The sequence below is a fragment of the Strongylocentrotus purpuratus genome, unplaced genomic scaffold (genome assembly GCF_000002235.5).
Source record: "Strongylocentrotus purpuratus isolate Spur 01 unplaced genomic scaffold, Spur_5.0 spur5_scaffold_19, whole genome shotgun sequence".
Taxonomy (NCBI): Eukaryota; Metazoa; Echinodermata; class Echinoidea; order Camarodonta; family Strongylocentrotidae; genus Strongylocentrotus; species Strongylocentrotus purpuratus.
Window position 1 is genome coordinate 25123736 of NW_022145604.1, and position 12701 is coordinate 25136436.

A 12701-nucleotide genomic window follows, 5' to 3' on the forward strand; every position below is an offset into this window, starting at 1 on the left:
TCATCACCACACACACCTGGGAAGGAAGTATCGATAAATTTGAATACATTTACTTGATTAACGACTTCCCATAGTACATCACGTTATCAAGAAAATGGTGATGCCCATGTCGTGCTGAGAAACTGTACATTATTTTTGCTTCATATCTCTCATACACTTTGGTGGGGAATCTTGTAGATTAATGGGCAAGAATATAATTAATTTCTCAGAATATAAAGTAAAGTTATTTCTTGGAGTGAGGTTTTCTTTAACCCTTATAATTGACAAAATGTCACAGCTTCATATTGATTGTAAGGTTCAACATTATACTCACTGTAAGCTTTGTATCTAAAACAGCTGTGTAAATTAGACATGATCAAACTGCAATGTAGCAATGCCTGTTGCAATTCAATTGCATAACCTGAGTAGTTATTGAAGATATACACTTGTACATTAAAGATAAAGTTGAGTTCTAGTCATGCGATTACATTGTGAAAGAAACGTTGTGGAATCGATCAGAAAAGGTTGATCATCTAGCAAATAAGTATTGATGTGTACTGCAAGGTTCTGGAATCATCAAAATGATAAGAAATTTGACACAGTCCTGGTAAAGTTACAAGCACTGTACACAGAAAGATGTATATGGGACTACACGAACATGTGGCGTAAAAATCTGTCCCGATTTTTATGATGATAGATGCCATATTTAGAATATTAAGGCATTTGAAGAGCCACGCTTTTCAGGGAACACTTTTTATCTGATGTTCTTCCATACTTGCATAATACAATGATAACGCTCACAAATTATTTTTCACCTTTTCCCAGAACTCAACCTTCTCTTTAATTTTATTGTGTAAATGGGTACCTGCAGGTAAGCTGTGTAGTTGAAGCAAGTATTGCCGTATCTATATATCCGCTCAACAGCACTGATCTTGGAAACCATAGGCCTAGTTCCGTTGTCATCGAGCAGGAATCGAGGCTTGAATCCAGCCGATGTCTTCACATTGTCGACTTCCACATCGAATAGGACCTCTGAAACATGAACGAAATCAAATTATTTTAATTGTTATAATTATTTATATACTCAAATCAGGTTCTAGGACACCTACCCCTGGACAACCACCACCCCCCCCCCCCCCCCCGGATAACCACCTCGAGTCAACTACCCCCCAGACAACTACCCCAGACAACTATCCTAGGGGGGGAGTTTTCTGGGAGGTAGTGTGTGGGGGGGGGGGGGTGGGATAGTTGTCCTAGGGGGTAGTTGACCTAGAAGGTACTTGTCCAGGGGGTAGTTGTCCTGGGGATAGTTGTCCTAGGGGGTAGTTGACCTAGGGGGTTGTTGTCTGGGGGGGGGGGGAGTTATCCGGGGGGAAGTTGCCTGGGGGGAGTCGTCCTGGGGAGTTGTCGTCCTCGAGGGTGGTTGCCCTAGGGGGTAGTTGTCCCAGGGGGTAGATGACTAGGAGTGGTTATCGGGGGGCGGATGTCCAGGGGGTAGGTGTCCGGATACATAAAATCAAAATACATGAACAGTCAAACATGTACATTTCCTATTGGGGTCACTCAATGGAAATAGAGAAAGTGACCATTGTTGACAGTGGTGTAGAGGTATAAGTGCACTTATCTGTGTGTGTGCTATAGTAATTAGCTATGTGTATTAAAGAAAAGGCAGATTTGGTTTGGCAGCTAGGGGGAGGGGGAACATTCCCCCCCCCCCCTGAGAACTCCTAATCTACCAGTTATCATGTTCCTCTTCTTACCAATGTTCGCAGGTAAAGCTGCAGGGGTAGGTCCCTCGTATTTGAAGCAGACTTCAATTTTTAGACAGATACCAATTGAATCCACGCAAGATGGGTTTTCAGGATCCATGGGGTCGGGGGTCACGGTCAGGTTCACCAAAAGGTCAAGCAGGGGTCGTGTTCTAATGTGAGATCAAAGAAGATGATTGTTTTATGCAATGCAATGATGTGGAATGAGTTATCGAAAAGAAATATTATAAAGACAAAGATAAAATGTATTAAAAAAATCTCTTGGCGATAAAAGAGAAGAGGTTGAAAGGAGGAGGAGATATGATTGAAATTAAATGTAAAATAATCTTTGCCTTTTAATACTACTCCATACTTTTCATTGCTTTCTGTTGTTGTCTTGAATTACATTTTACTCATGTAAATGCATCAAAGAGTATTCAGGATATTTTGAAGTCCACCCCCCCCCCCTCCCCCATCCAGCCAGGGTGTCAGTATTATTGACATTTCTGACAGTTGGAGGCAGTCGTTTTATGGTAGAACTAGAAGCAATTTTAAAAATTCAAATTTGATTGTAATTAATCCATTAACGGGTTCTCAGAATATTGTGATTACAAGCTATTTTTTGCATACATAATGAGCCATATGACCCTTGACCTTTACCCTTGTGACCCCAAAATCTAATCAGTTTATTGGCTCTACAAGTCACATAGATGACCCAAGCTAGGCGGTAATCCATGAATCAGTTCATGAGATCAAGTTACAAATGGGTACTTACTTATAGAGAAAGACAGAGTCGTTGGCATAGGCTCCAATGGCAATGTCAGGGTAGTTGTTGCTATCAAAATCCTGGCCTCCAGAAATGGAGCTTCCAAAGGAATAAACGGTAGGGTCTGTGTCTCTTCCATCAATCCGCTATATGTCCAAGAGAGACAGACAGACATAGAGAGAGACAGAGATAGACAAAGATAGAGCCAGAGAGAAAGAGAGAGGGCAGAGACACCGAATTAGAGAGACAGAGACAGGCAGACATAAGGAGAGAGAAAGAGAAAGAGGGATGAGATAGATAACAAAATCATTTTAAGAAATAAAGGTATAAATGTGTATGAAGTATTAAGGGTGACAGAAAGGCGTCAGACGTTGATCAATAAAGATATAAATATAGATAGATATGTAACGAATTTATTACAGATCTCGCATTGTACTTTCTTATAAGAAAGGAACATATTTAATACTACTTTAAACATATTGGATTTCAAATACTGTGCTTTATACCAAAAGAGTAAGAAAGTTTAGTTGTAACGCCCGGACCTTCTTTGGGGAAATGGGAGTTTGACGTAAAACGATTACCACGGTCAACAAACTAAACTTCTCTTTCAGCGTGCGAGAAAGAACCAACATGAAAGGAAACCCTGTGTCCACATGCAGGGTCAGGACCCTTCGGTAAGAGCTTAAAAGGGTGAGAACGGAACCAATATTGACCCCATCGTAACCCGATATTGGTTATTAGCCTTGCTGTTGGTTGAGTTAATACAGCCATCAAACAGTCTGATGCATGTTTCTCTGAAAAGGTGTGCTCCTCCCAAATGGCGCCCCTAAAATCCCTGATGGTAATTGTCCAAACAAGAAGTACAGTAACACAAAATCAATATGTAAGATGGAGCCACAAAGACATGACTTTTCTTCCTAGACACATCAGTACTGGGCAGTAAATCGACAATCGTACAGACAAAAGTTTGTTAGTTTTCTTGTAGAAATTTTCCCTTAATATGCATCAATACGTTCAAGATTTTCCCAAGAACCTCTTAAGTAAGATCTAACTTTTACTATTTGAACTTTGCTCTCAGCTGTCAAGTCTTCCATCAAAAGTTTCTCAATTTTGTTTGGGAAATAATCTTTAATGATCAATACATGAAAACTTCTAGGACTGTGAAAAGTGCTTTGATTTGTACAAGTTGTAGAATTACATATGTCTAAAACCCAACACTAAATAAATAAGTAATGGAATAAATAAAATCCCTCAAGAAAAAAATAAGGTCCAAAAATCAATGGATAAAAAGTAAAAATGAAAAATCATTAAAAAGCTCAGAGATTCAGGGGTGAATTCAGGATTGTTTAAAAGGGGGCATAAATCCAAGAAAGAAAAGGTAACCATACTATTCAGGTGCCTTGTAGTAGGTTGAAACTTTGAAAGAGAGGGCACATTTAGGTGTTTTTTCACTTCATGCCTATTGTACTTAAAAATGGAAGGAAAGGAGGGTCTGTTCCGATGGCTCGGGTAAAATGCCATAGGGAAAAATGTCAACGAAAAAATGTCAGAGAAAAGAATGTCAAAGAATTACCTCTGACATTATTACCTCGGGCATTTGTAGCTCTGACATTATTACCTTTGACATTATGACCTTTGACATTATTACCTTTGACATTTTTACCTCTGACATTTTTACCTCTAACTTTATTACCTCTGACATTATTACCTCTGACATTTTTACCTCTGATATGTTAACCTCTGACATTATTACCTCTGACATTATTACCTCTGACATTATTACCTCTGACATTATTACCTCTGACATTTTTACCTTTATAACCTCTGACATTAATACCTCTAACATTATTTCCTCTGAAATTTTTACCTCTGACATTTTGACCTCTGATATTTTGACCTCTGACATTATTACCTCTGACATTATTACCTCTGACAGTATTACCTCTGACATTATTGCCTCTGACATTTTTACCTCTAACATTATTTCCTCTGACATTATTACCTCTGACATGTACCTCTGACATTTTTACCTCTGATATTATAACCTCTGACATTATTACCTCTAATATTATTACCTCTGACATTTTTACCTCTGACATTTTTACCTCTGATATTATAACCTCTGACATTAATACCTGTAACATTATTACCTCTGACATTTTTACCTCTGACATTTTTACCTCTGATATTATAACCTCTGACATTATTACCTCTGACATTATTACCCCCGACATTATTACCTCTGACATTATTACCTCTGACATTATTACCTCTGACATTTTTACCTCTGACATTATAACCTCTGACATTATTACCTCTGACATTATTACCCCCGACATTTTTACCTCTGACATTATTACCTCTGACATTATTACCTCTGACATTTTTACCTCTGATATTATAACCTCTGACATTTTTACCTCTGACATTTCCACCCCTTACTTTACCTCTGACATTTTCACCTCTGACACTTTTACCTGGCACCCCCTGACCCCCCCCCCCCCCCCCCCTCCCTTACCCTATCCATCAGTAAATGATTTACTAACCTGGGAGTATGCTTCATCAATACCACTCTCAGTACCTGGATAAATGTACACCACTCCTCCTCCCTCATACGGTGCTCCTATGGCTACGTCTGCAACATAAAATTGAATCATTCATTCATTCAATTAGGAGTTACAGTCAAACCTGTCTATAGCAACCGCCCAAGGGAAACGCAAAACATGCTCTTTGGAGACAGGTGGTCTTTGTAGACAGGTTCCTTTAGTACATGTTTCAATGAGAAACCGTTTTCAAGGGAAACAAAAAATGGGGTCTTTGTAGACAGGTGGTCACTAAAGTAGGTTTGACTGTAGTTCTATTTCATTCATATACAAGTCATGCTTTCGATCTGAATCATCATTATTCAGTTAAAGGGAATGATATGGCAATGGATGACAATACTGAAGATAAAATTACACAACTACATCCCTGTCACCCATTTGTTTCCCTTTTCCTGGCTCATCAAGAACTGATGGCCTAATGGAAAACTAAAATAGAATTGCATATCAACCTCAACATGCATGAGGTGTAGGCATATTTACATAACACAGAAATGGTTTTAAATAATGTTATGTTAGCCAGCATTTTCACCCCTACATCATATCAACTTATTGATCAATCCATTATATCAGCTGTGCACATTTTCATGTTATCTCAAGATCACTCCATCCCCAACCAACAGACTAACCAAAATAGTTTATTTTGGGATAGAAACAAGTTCCAAGTTCTGATCAGTAGTTTCATGGACAGACAACAAGATCATTGCCAATTTATAACAATTTTTGCTGAAATCATCCTAAATTTTGGCGAGATTTACAAAATCTTTGGTTATTTGTCTACATCACTATGATCACAATATAAAAGCGGATGAATGAAAAATTAAAATTGAATTGAAATGTATTTGAAAACTAATATCATACATGTTCAATATATTATTGTTTTGTTTCATACCATATGTATGTTGCTGATTACAGGAAAATAAAAACAAGCAGTAACATTTTATCACAGTACTACAGCTGTTATGAGCTATATCCATCATATTTGTATCTAAACTGACATCAAATATTTATCCAATGTACATATTCATGTAATAATAATATCGAATATTTAGGAGCGCTAAAAAGTATCATAGCGCTTGCAAATACAAATATATGAAATGAGGACAAAAATGTACAGTACAGGAAGTATATCACATAGATCATTGGGGATAAGGGTGAGTTTTGAAAGTGCCAAGACAGGTAATTTCCTGGCAACTGTGGAAATAAATAGATAGAAACAAACAAACAAATGTGTTAGACATTCTCTCCTACCTGGGAAAGTATCAGTGTTGATGTCGTTGATGGTGGTAATGACCTGGCCGAACCTTGACCCCGGGGTAGATGTACCATCTATCTTCTGATGAAGCTGGAGAGGTGAGGACTGTTTGAAAAATAAAACAAACCCTTTCCTTAAAAGATATAAGGTTTAAATGACCCTTTTCTTTGTAATTTCTTTTCATTAAAGCTAATCTTGAGCTCTGGTATAGGAAAATTACTATGATTTATTCTGGATTTTTTTTATCCTGCAGTAGATTGGTTGTTTGAGCCAGGGAAATTTTTAAAAACGCAAAAAAAATTACTGTGCATCATCTTCGATAAAAACCATAACTCCCATACGCACATAGTGACAGAGCCTACTACCTTGATTTCCTTGTCTTTCTATGCTCATTACTCAGCCACTATACATTTTCTACCAAAATCGTTTGGCACATGTCATTTATTTGTAAAAAATAATAATAATAACAATAATAATAATAATAATAATAATCTTTAAAGTCCACTCCAAATTTTATAAAGTTAAACCGAAAATGGAAATTCTTTTTGCCCAATTGATCGTGAGCCCGGCAGCCACTGAGAAGCGCCAGATCGACATTGCTCTATCCCCTTATTGTTGAACGCCAAACAAGGTAGCAGCAACTCCCCTCTTTTAAGGTCTTTTGGTATGACGCGGCCAGGGTTCGAACCCACGACCTCCCGGTTGTGAGGCAGACGCTCTACTGACTAAGCCAACACACAGGTACAAATCTTGAACATTCAGTGTAAGTTTCGTTGGATTCTGTGAGAATTCATTTTTTATATTTACCAAATCTCAAGTTTATCTTTAAATTATATTTACTAATAACCATACTAGATAGGGAATTATTAGAGTCATACTCAATAATGAGCTATGAAGCAAAACAGGAACCGTCTTGTATCACTTTCTCACACCAATAAGTCAAGTTGCTGTATTTTGGTACACGGATGTATAAGGAAATGATATCGAGTGCTTTATCCTTGTAAAAGATAAAGTTCCTGGTACTGAAACATTATTTACAAGGTAAAATAAATACACAATTTAATACTGTTAGATAAAATTGTTTACATTTTGGATCAAATCGATTTTGACAAAGGAAGGAAATCACTATTTTACTCTATTTTTCTTGATTGTCTTTTTTTTGTTGTCCAGTATCTTGTTGGAGTGCTTTGGTGTCATGTTATATTTTATACCTAGTAATCACACCTAAAACAGACACCAAAACCTACATATTCTGAAGATAGTATTACGACAAGAAACTAATATTCACTGGAACAACCTACGGTTGCATATACTTACACCACCACGATTCATATAGACGTAGACTCTGCCTTCATCTTGATCGGTGGAATACAGTGGAGCACCGACCAGGAGATCATACAGGCCGTCATTATTGATGTCAAGGGCCTCTACTGCTCCTCCAAAATATGTATTCATCTAAAGTATGATTGGATTAGAAGGAGAATATATTTCATGGAGGATTTTTTCATCTGAAAAACAGCCCTCACAGAATGAGCCTCTGTTTTATGAACAATTGATAATTGGCACAGTCAAAATTGCAGTATGGGTCGTCACATCATTTTATATGGGGAAATTAAAATAAATGGTTTCATGATTCATAAATGTCCCAGTTACATGGGTGCATGTATGCATATCAATTTTCAGACCATTCTCATGATCATCATCATAATTGTACTAATCGTTACTCCGAATTCACACAAAACCATTCAAAAATCATATTTAGTCTGAGCCTGTTGCATAAAACTTACCATTGATGGTGACTACCATGGAAACCTTAATTTTGATTGGCTGTTGAGCCGTGTTACAATGGTAGTTGCCATTGATGGCAAAGTTACCATCAATGGTAAGTTTTATGCAACGGGCCCGGGGTGCTTTATACAAATTAAGAAAATAACCAAATAGAAAATCAAAAATCATCAAAAATCTAATTTGGAATTTCTCAATTTTTTCTTCATTTTCCGAAAGAGCATCAAAAATAACGTCCAAATGTCAAAAACCAATTGAACATGTTAAGTACTGGCAGAGATATGACCATCTCATTACATAGATTTCCTATAGGAACTCAATGTTATATTGCTCTGGCTCGTAAGGAAAACGAAGAAAACATTGAGAAATTCCAAAAATAGATTTTGATGATGTCACAGCTTTGGTACTCTATTTGGAACTAAATCAGCTCCACATTTATTTCTTACCATCTCTCCCTGCAACTCCTGATAGACTTCAAATGTTTCCAGATCATGGATGTAAACTTTACCGACTAGCCCTCCTGCCCTGGGCGCCCCTGAAGCACTTTGTTGGGTTGTTTCTGACAGGAAATAACCCACGGACGTCGAGTAGCCTGGAAGTAAATGGTTACATTTATTGGATAGATCATAACTCAGATAAACGCTGACTAGGCTTTCCTGGGTAAACAAATTACTAATCATGAATAGTACTATTATTGTTGTCGTTGTTGCTGTTGTTATTATTACTATTATCATTACAATATTACTATTGTTATTATCATTATTATTATCATTGTTATTATTATCCTCATCATCAGCATCATTATCATCATCATCATCATCATGATCATCATCATCATCATCCTCATCATCATCATCATCCTCCTCATTATCATCCTCATCGTCATCATCATCATCATCATCATCGTCATCATCATTATCCTCATCGTCATCATCATCATCATCATCCTCATCATCATCATTATCATCATCATCATCTTCATCATCATCATCATCATCATCATCATCATCATCGTCATCATCATTATCCTCATCGTCATCATCATCATCATCACCATCATCATCCTCATCATCATCATCATTATCATCTTCATCATCATCATCATCATCATCATCATCATCATCATCATCATCCTCATCATCATCATCATCATCCTCATCATCATCATCCTCATCATCATCATCATCTTCTTCATATCTTACCAACGTATTGATAGAAGCCGTCATATGAATAGTCGGCATTCAAGGTACTTAGGTTACCGGCTATCATGTTTGCACCATCGCCAGTTGCCTTGAAAGTTGTACCTGCATAAAGTAAAAATAAATATTTAATCAAAAGCCTGGGTTTTGCCTCTACATGATCTACAGTTGAGCTGCTATAGTTAGCACTATGTCCTGCATAAATTGTATAAACCATTTCATTTATTATCATATAAACATGAAGATTGTCAAACAAAAAATATACATTTTGACACAGTCTTTTTGCTGCATATTTAGATTACAGTCTTGCTAAATAATTCCAGTTTATCAAAGAAAATACAAAACAAGAGGTTACACACTCAAACACATTTATTCTATTTTCTGGTTGCTTGTATATCCTTAATTCATTTCGTTCATTTAATATCATATACAATTTTAGCCAAACGCTCTGTCCCTGATACAAAATGTAGTGCAGACTGACTTCCAGGGCCTATACTCCTATTTAACCTCATCTATATAGTACATCTTTCTGATAGGCTTAATAGCCCTTTGAAAATTAATATAAAGAGAAGAAGAAGAAGAAGAAGAAGAAGAAGAAGAAGAAGAAGAAGAAGAAGAAGGAGAAGAAGGAGGGGAAAAAGAAGAAGATGACGATAATGATGAGGTGATGGATGGATGATTGAGAGAAGAGCAACAGGAAAGGGTGAAAAGGAGGGAGGAACAGGTGGGGAAGGGAAAAGAACAGAAGTGGCAGGGGAAGAAGTTTGAAGAGAAAAGTAAAAAGATGTAGAAGAGAACAATGAAAAGCAGAAGAAAAAGATGATGATGAAGAAGAAGATGAAGTAGAAGAAGAACAACAACGATTAGAACAACAAGAACTAGAACAACAAGAACAAGAACAACAAGAACAAAAACTCTGGCCATACTTGGACCAATGACCTACCCGTCCAGTCGTAGGATCCCGGGGCACCTGCCACTAAAGTCTGGTCACCGTCCGTCTCAACGGTGTAGGTTGCACTGGCACCAAACTGACACCATCCCTGCCATCGTGTCGTCTCATTCTCAACAATTCCATCTCTCCAAGCGTCATCTGGTTAAAGATAAGATGAATTAATCATTGCTTAGATTGTACAGTGCGTCCCAGAAAGAACGAAACCGAGAATTATCAACGTTTTATCATAATTTAGTCACATTTATAATTAATAAATGACACATATTTGGAAAGTTTAGCTCCTCTTCTTTCATGGGATGCAACTCACATGATGCATATTTCATGCATGAGTGATTAAAATGAATTTGAAGAGAGGAAACAAAAAAGTCATTTGGCAGTCGGTATCTGAATTTCAAAGAGAAAATCACATTTCTAGAAAGTTGAGTTTCTGCCCTTTTATATGACACCTCAATCAGGAAAAATGAGCAAGGAATGACAAAGTTCTGTTTGTTTAAAGTAGAGCTTTCATTTCCATAATTTTACCAAACGCATTCGTTTTCACTGGCTGCCTGCCGTACCAACAAGCAGAATTGACTTAACTCCGTTTCGTTGACAATAAGCCATGCATCAAGTCTTTCGTCATCGGCTGATTGTCAACAAAACGGAGTTAAGTCTTTTGTTAATTCCGTCTGTTGCCACGGCAGGCAGCCATTGGAAACGAATTCGATTTCATACACTAAATGAATTTTTCACTCCAACCCTGACCAAAATACTACCTAACCTAACCTTGACCCTTAAATTGTAACCTAAACCTAACCCTATCATTTTTATGAAAATAATCCTGTAGCATGCGTTGGATCAGCATTCTTCATTTGGACATCTATTTTCACTTTATACTTCAATATTGTCAAATTTAAGTTCTCTGTATTTCTTATCAGACATAATAATCCTCCCCACAAACACATACTTGTAAGACATTCAAATGAAGAATAAAGAGCTTCCTTATGGCAGGGAGATATTTAAGTCACATCTCTCTGTTTATAGGGGGAAATAACTTCATAGTAATGCCCGCATCAGAGCTAAATTCTGTGTACCTGGTGGAAACTTCCTTGTTGCATTATCTATAATCTGCTTTATGAGTTTCATGGACAATTGTTGGCCCTAGATAAGTGAGCATTAATGTTGTAATCCTGTGTTTTGTCACTAGTCTAATCCATCCGGCTTTAATCAGTCTAGCGTTAAGACCTCATAAGCACGGGGAGAGAATTTTGACAGCAGAGTGTCAAACCATATTGCCAACAAACTTTGCATTTCCTTTTCAAGCTCTAATAACTACTTACAAGTAACATTAGTTAGAAATTATAATTATATTGTAATGGGAAAATAAAAAGGTTTTCAGAATTTTGAAGAAAAAAATTAAACAAAAGTATGTTGACGAACTTTACCAAATATTTTTGGAAATTAAACAAGAATTTCTACAGTTCTACGGGAAAATCACCACCAATATTTTGAAAGGGGGATGCCCCTGTTTCATGTCGTTGTCTGATTAAATCGACATGTAAATCGGGTTACTCTTAGGCTACAATCGGGTAGGACAATAAAGATGATATTTTCCACACATATTGTAGATCGTCTGTGTCTGGTTTTAATTGTCGTATAATTCTACCAAGAGGTGGTGCTATACCTCTTACAGCCCCCTCCCTCTTCAGTGCCAGTGCTTAATTGCCAGGCCTTCTCAAAAGGCCTGTTTTCATCAGCTCGAGATTGCCAAATATCCCGCTATTTCAATTATCCCGATCGAAAATTATCCAGTTAGTTTGCGTCTTCATCAGCCCGAAGTTGCAATTAACAGGATATTTGGTCGGGATAATCATCCCAAGATAACTTGGGATAGTTTGCAAAATATCCTGCAATTTGTCCGGTGCGTCTTCACCAGCCCGAAGACTCGCACTATGAGCGAAAGCAGAGCAAAATATCTCGAGCTAATTTCTGAAGATCGAGTTTCAAGTTTTGAGGTCGAATCTCGAGCTGATGAAGACGCGATTTGTAACTTCAGGATTATTTCCCAAATCAGAAATAGCGGGGTATTTGGCTATCTCGAGCTTATGAGGACACCCCTAAAGACTTACGCTGTGCACAAGGGTTAAACCTAGTCGTTGTTCCCTCAAGCATTGCATCCAGACTATAGCAAAGGCCCTGGAAGTAGCGATCTGTTTTATAGTCAGACAGGTTGGCGTTGGGTTCGTTGATCGCAAAGTCATTCCCGAAACGATGTGCACACACCTGAATGAGAAATCATTGCGATACGAATATCATCAATTTGTCTAAAGTCTACTTTGTCTACTTCAGGCAATTATGAAGGGTTGAATCTACTTGAGGAATAGCACATGTACAAATGACTCAGAATATCCACATAATTTAATATGGAGAAGTCCCAC

The 12701-nt window shown here is 37.4% G+C and overlaps 1 protein-coding gene across 1 annotated transcript in view; it reads right to left on the reverse strand.

The window, feature by feature from the left end:
- The window catches only part of LOC584174 (integrin alpha-PS1), a 32551-nt gene that overhangs the window by 17615 nt on the left and 2235 nt on the right, over positions 1-12701 (reverse strand). Inside the window, exons 3-12 of the mRNA XM_030990669.1 lie at positions 12393-12546; positions 10276-10422; positions 9336-9437; positions 8580-8725; positions 7666-7803; positions 6345-6453; positions 5040-5128; positions 2503-2639; positions 1740-1900; positions 845-1011 (exon numbers count right to left, since the gene is read on the reverse strand). Of these exons, the coding sequence (XP_030846529.1) occupies positions 845-1011; positions 1740-1900; positions 2503-2639; positions 5040-5128; positions 6345-6453; positions 7666-7803; positions 8580-8725; positions 9336-9437; positions 10276-10422; positions 12393-12546 (1350 nt within the window). The remainder of the gene's footprint in view (positions 1-844; positions 1012-1739; positions 1901-2502; positions 2640-5039; positions 5129-6344; positions 6454-7665; positions 7804-8579; positions 8726-9335; positions 9438-10275; positions 10423-12392; positions 12547-12701) is intronic.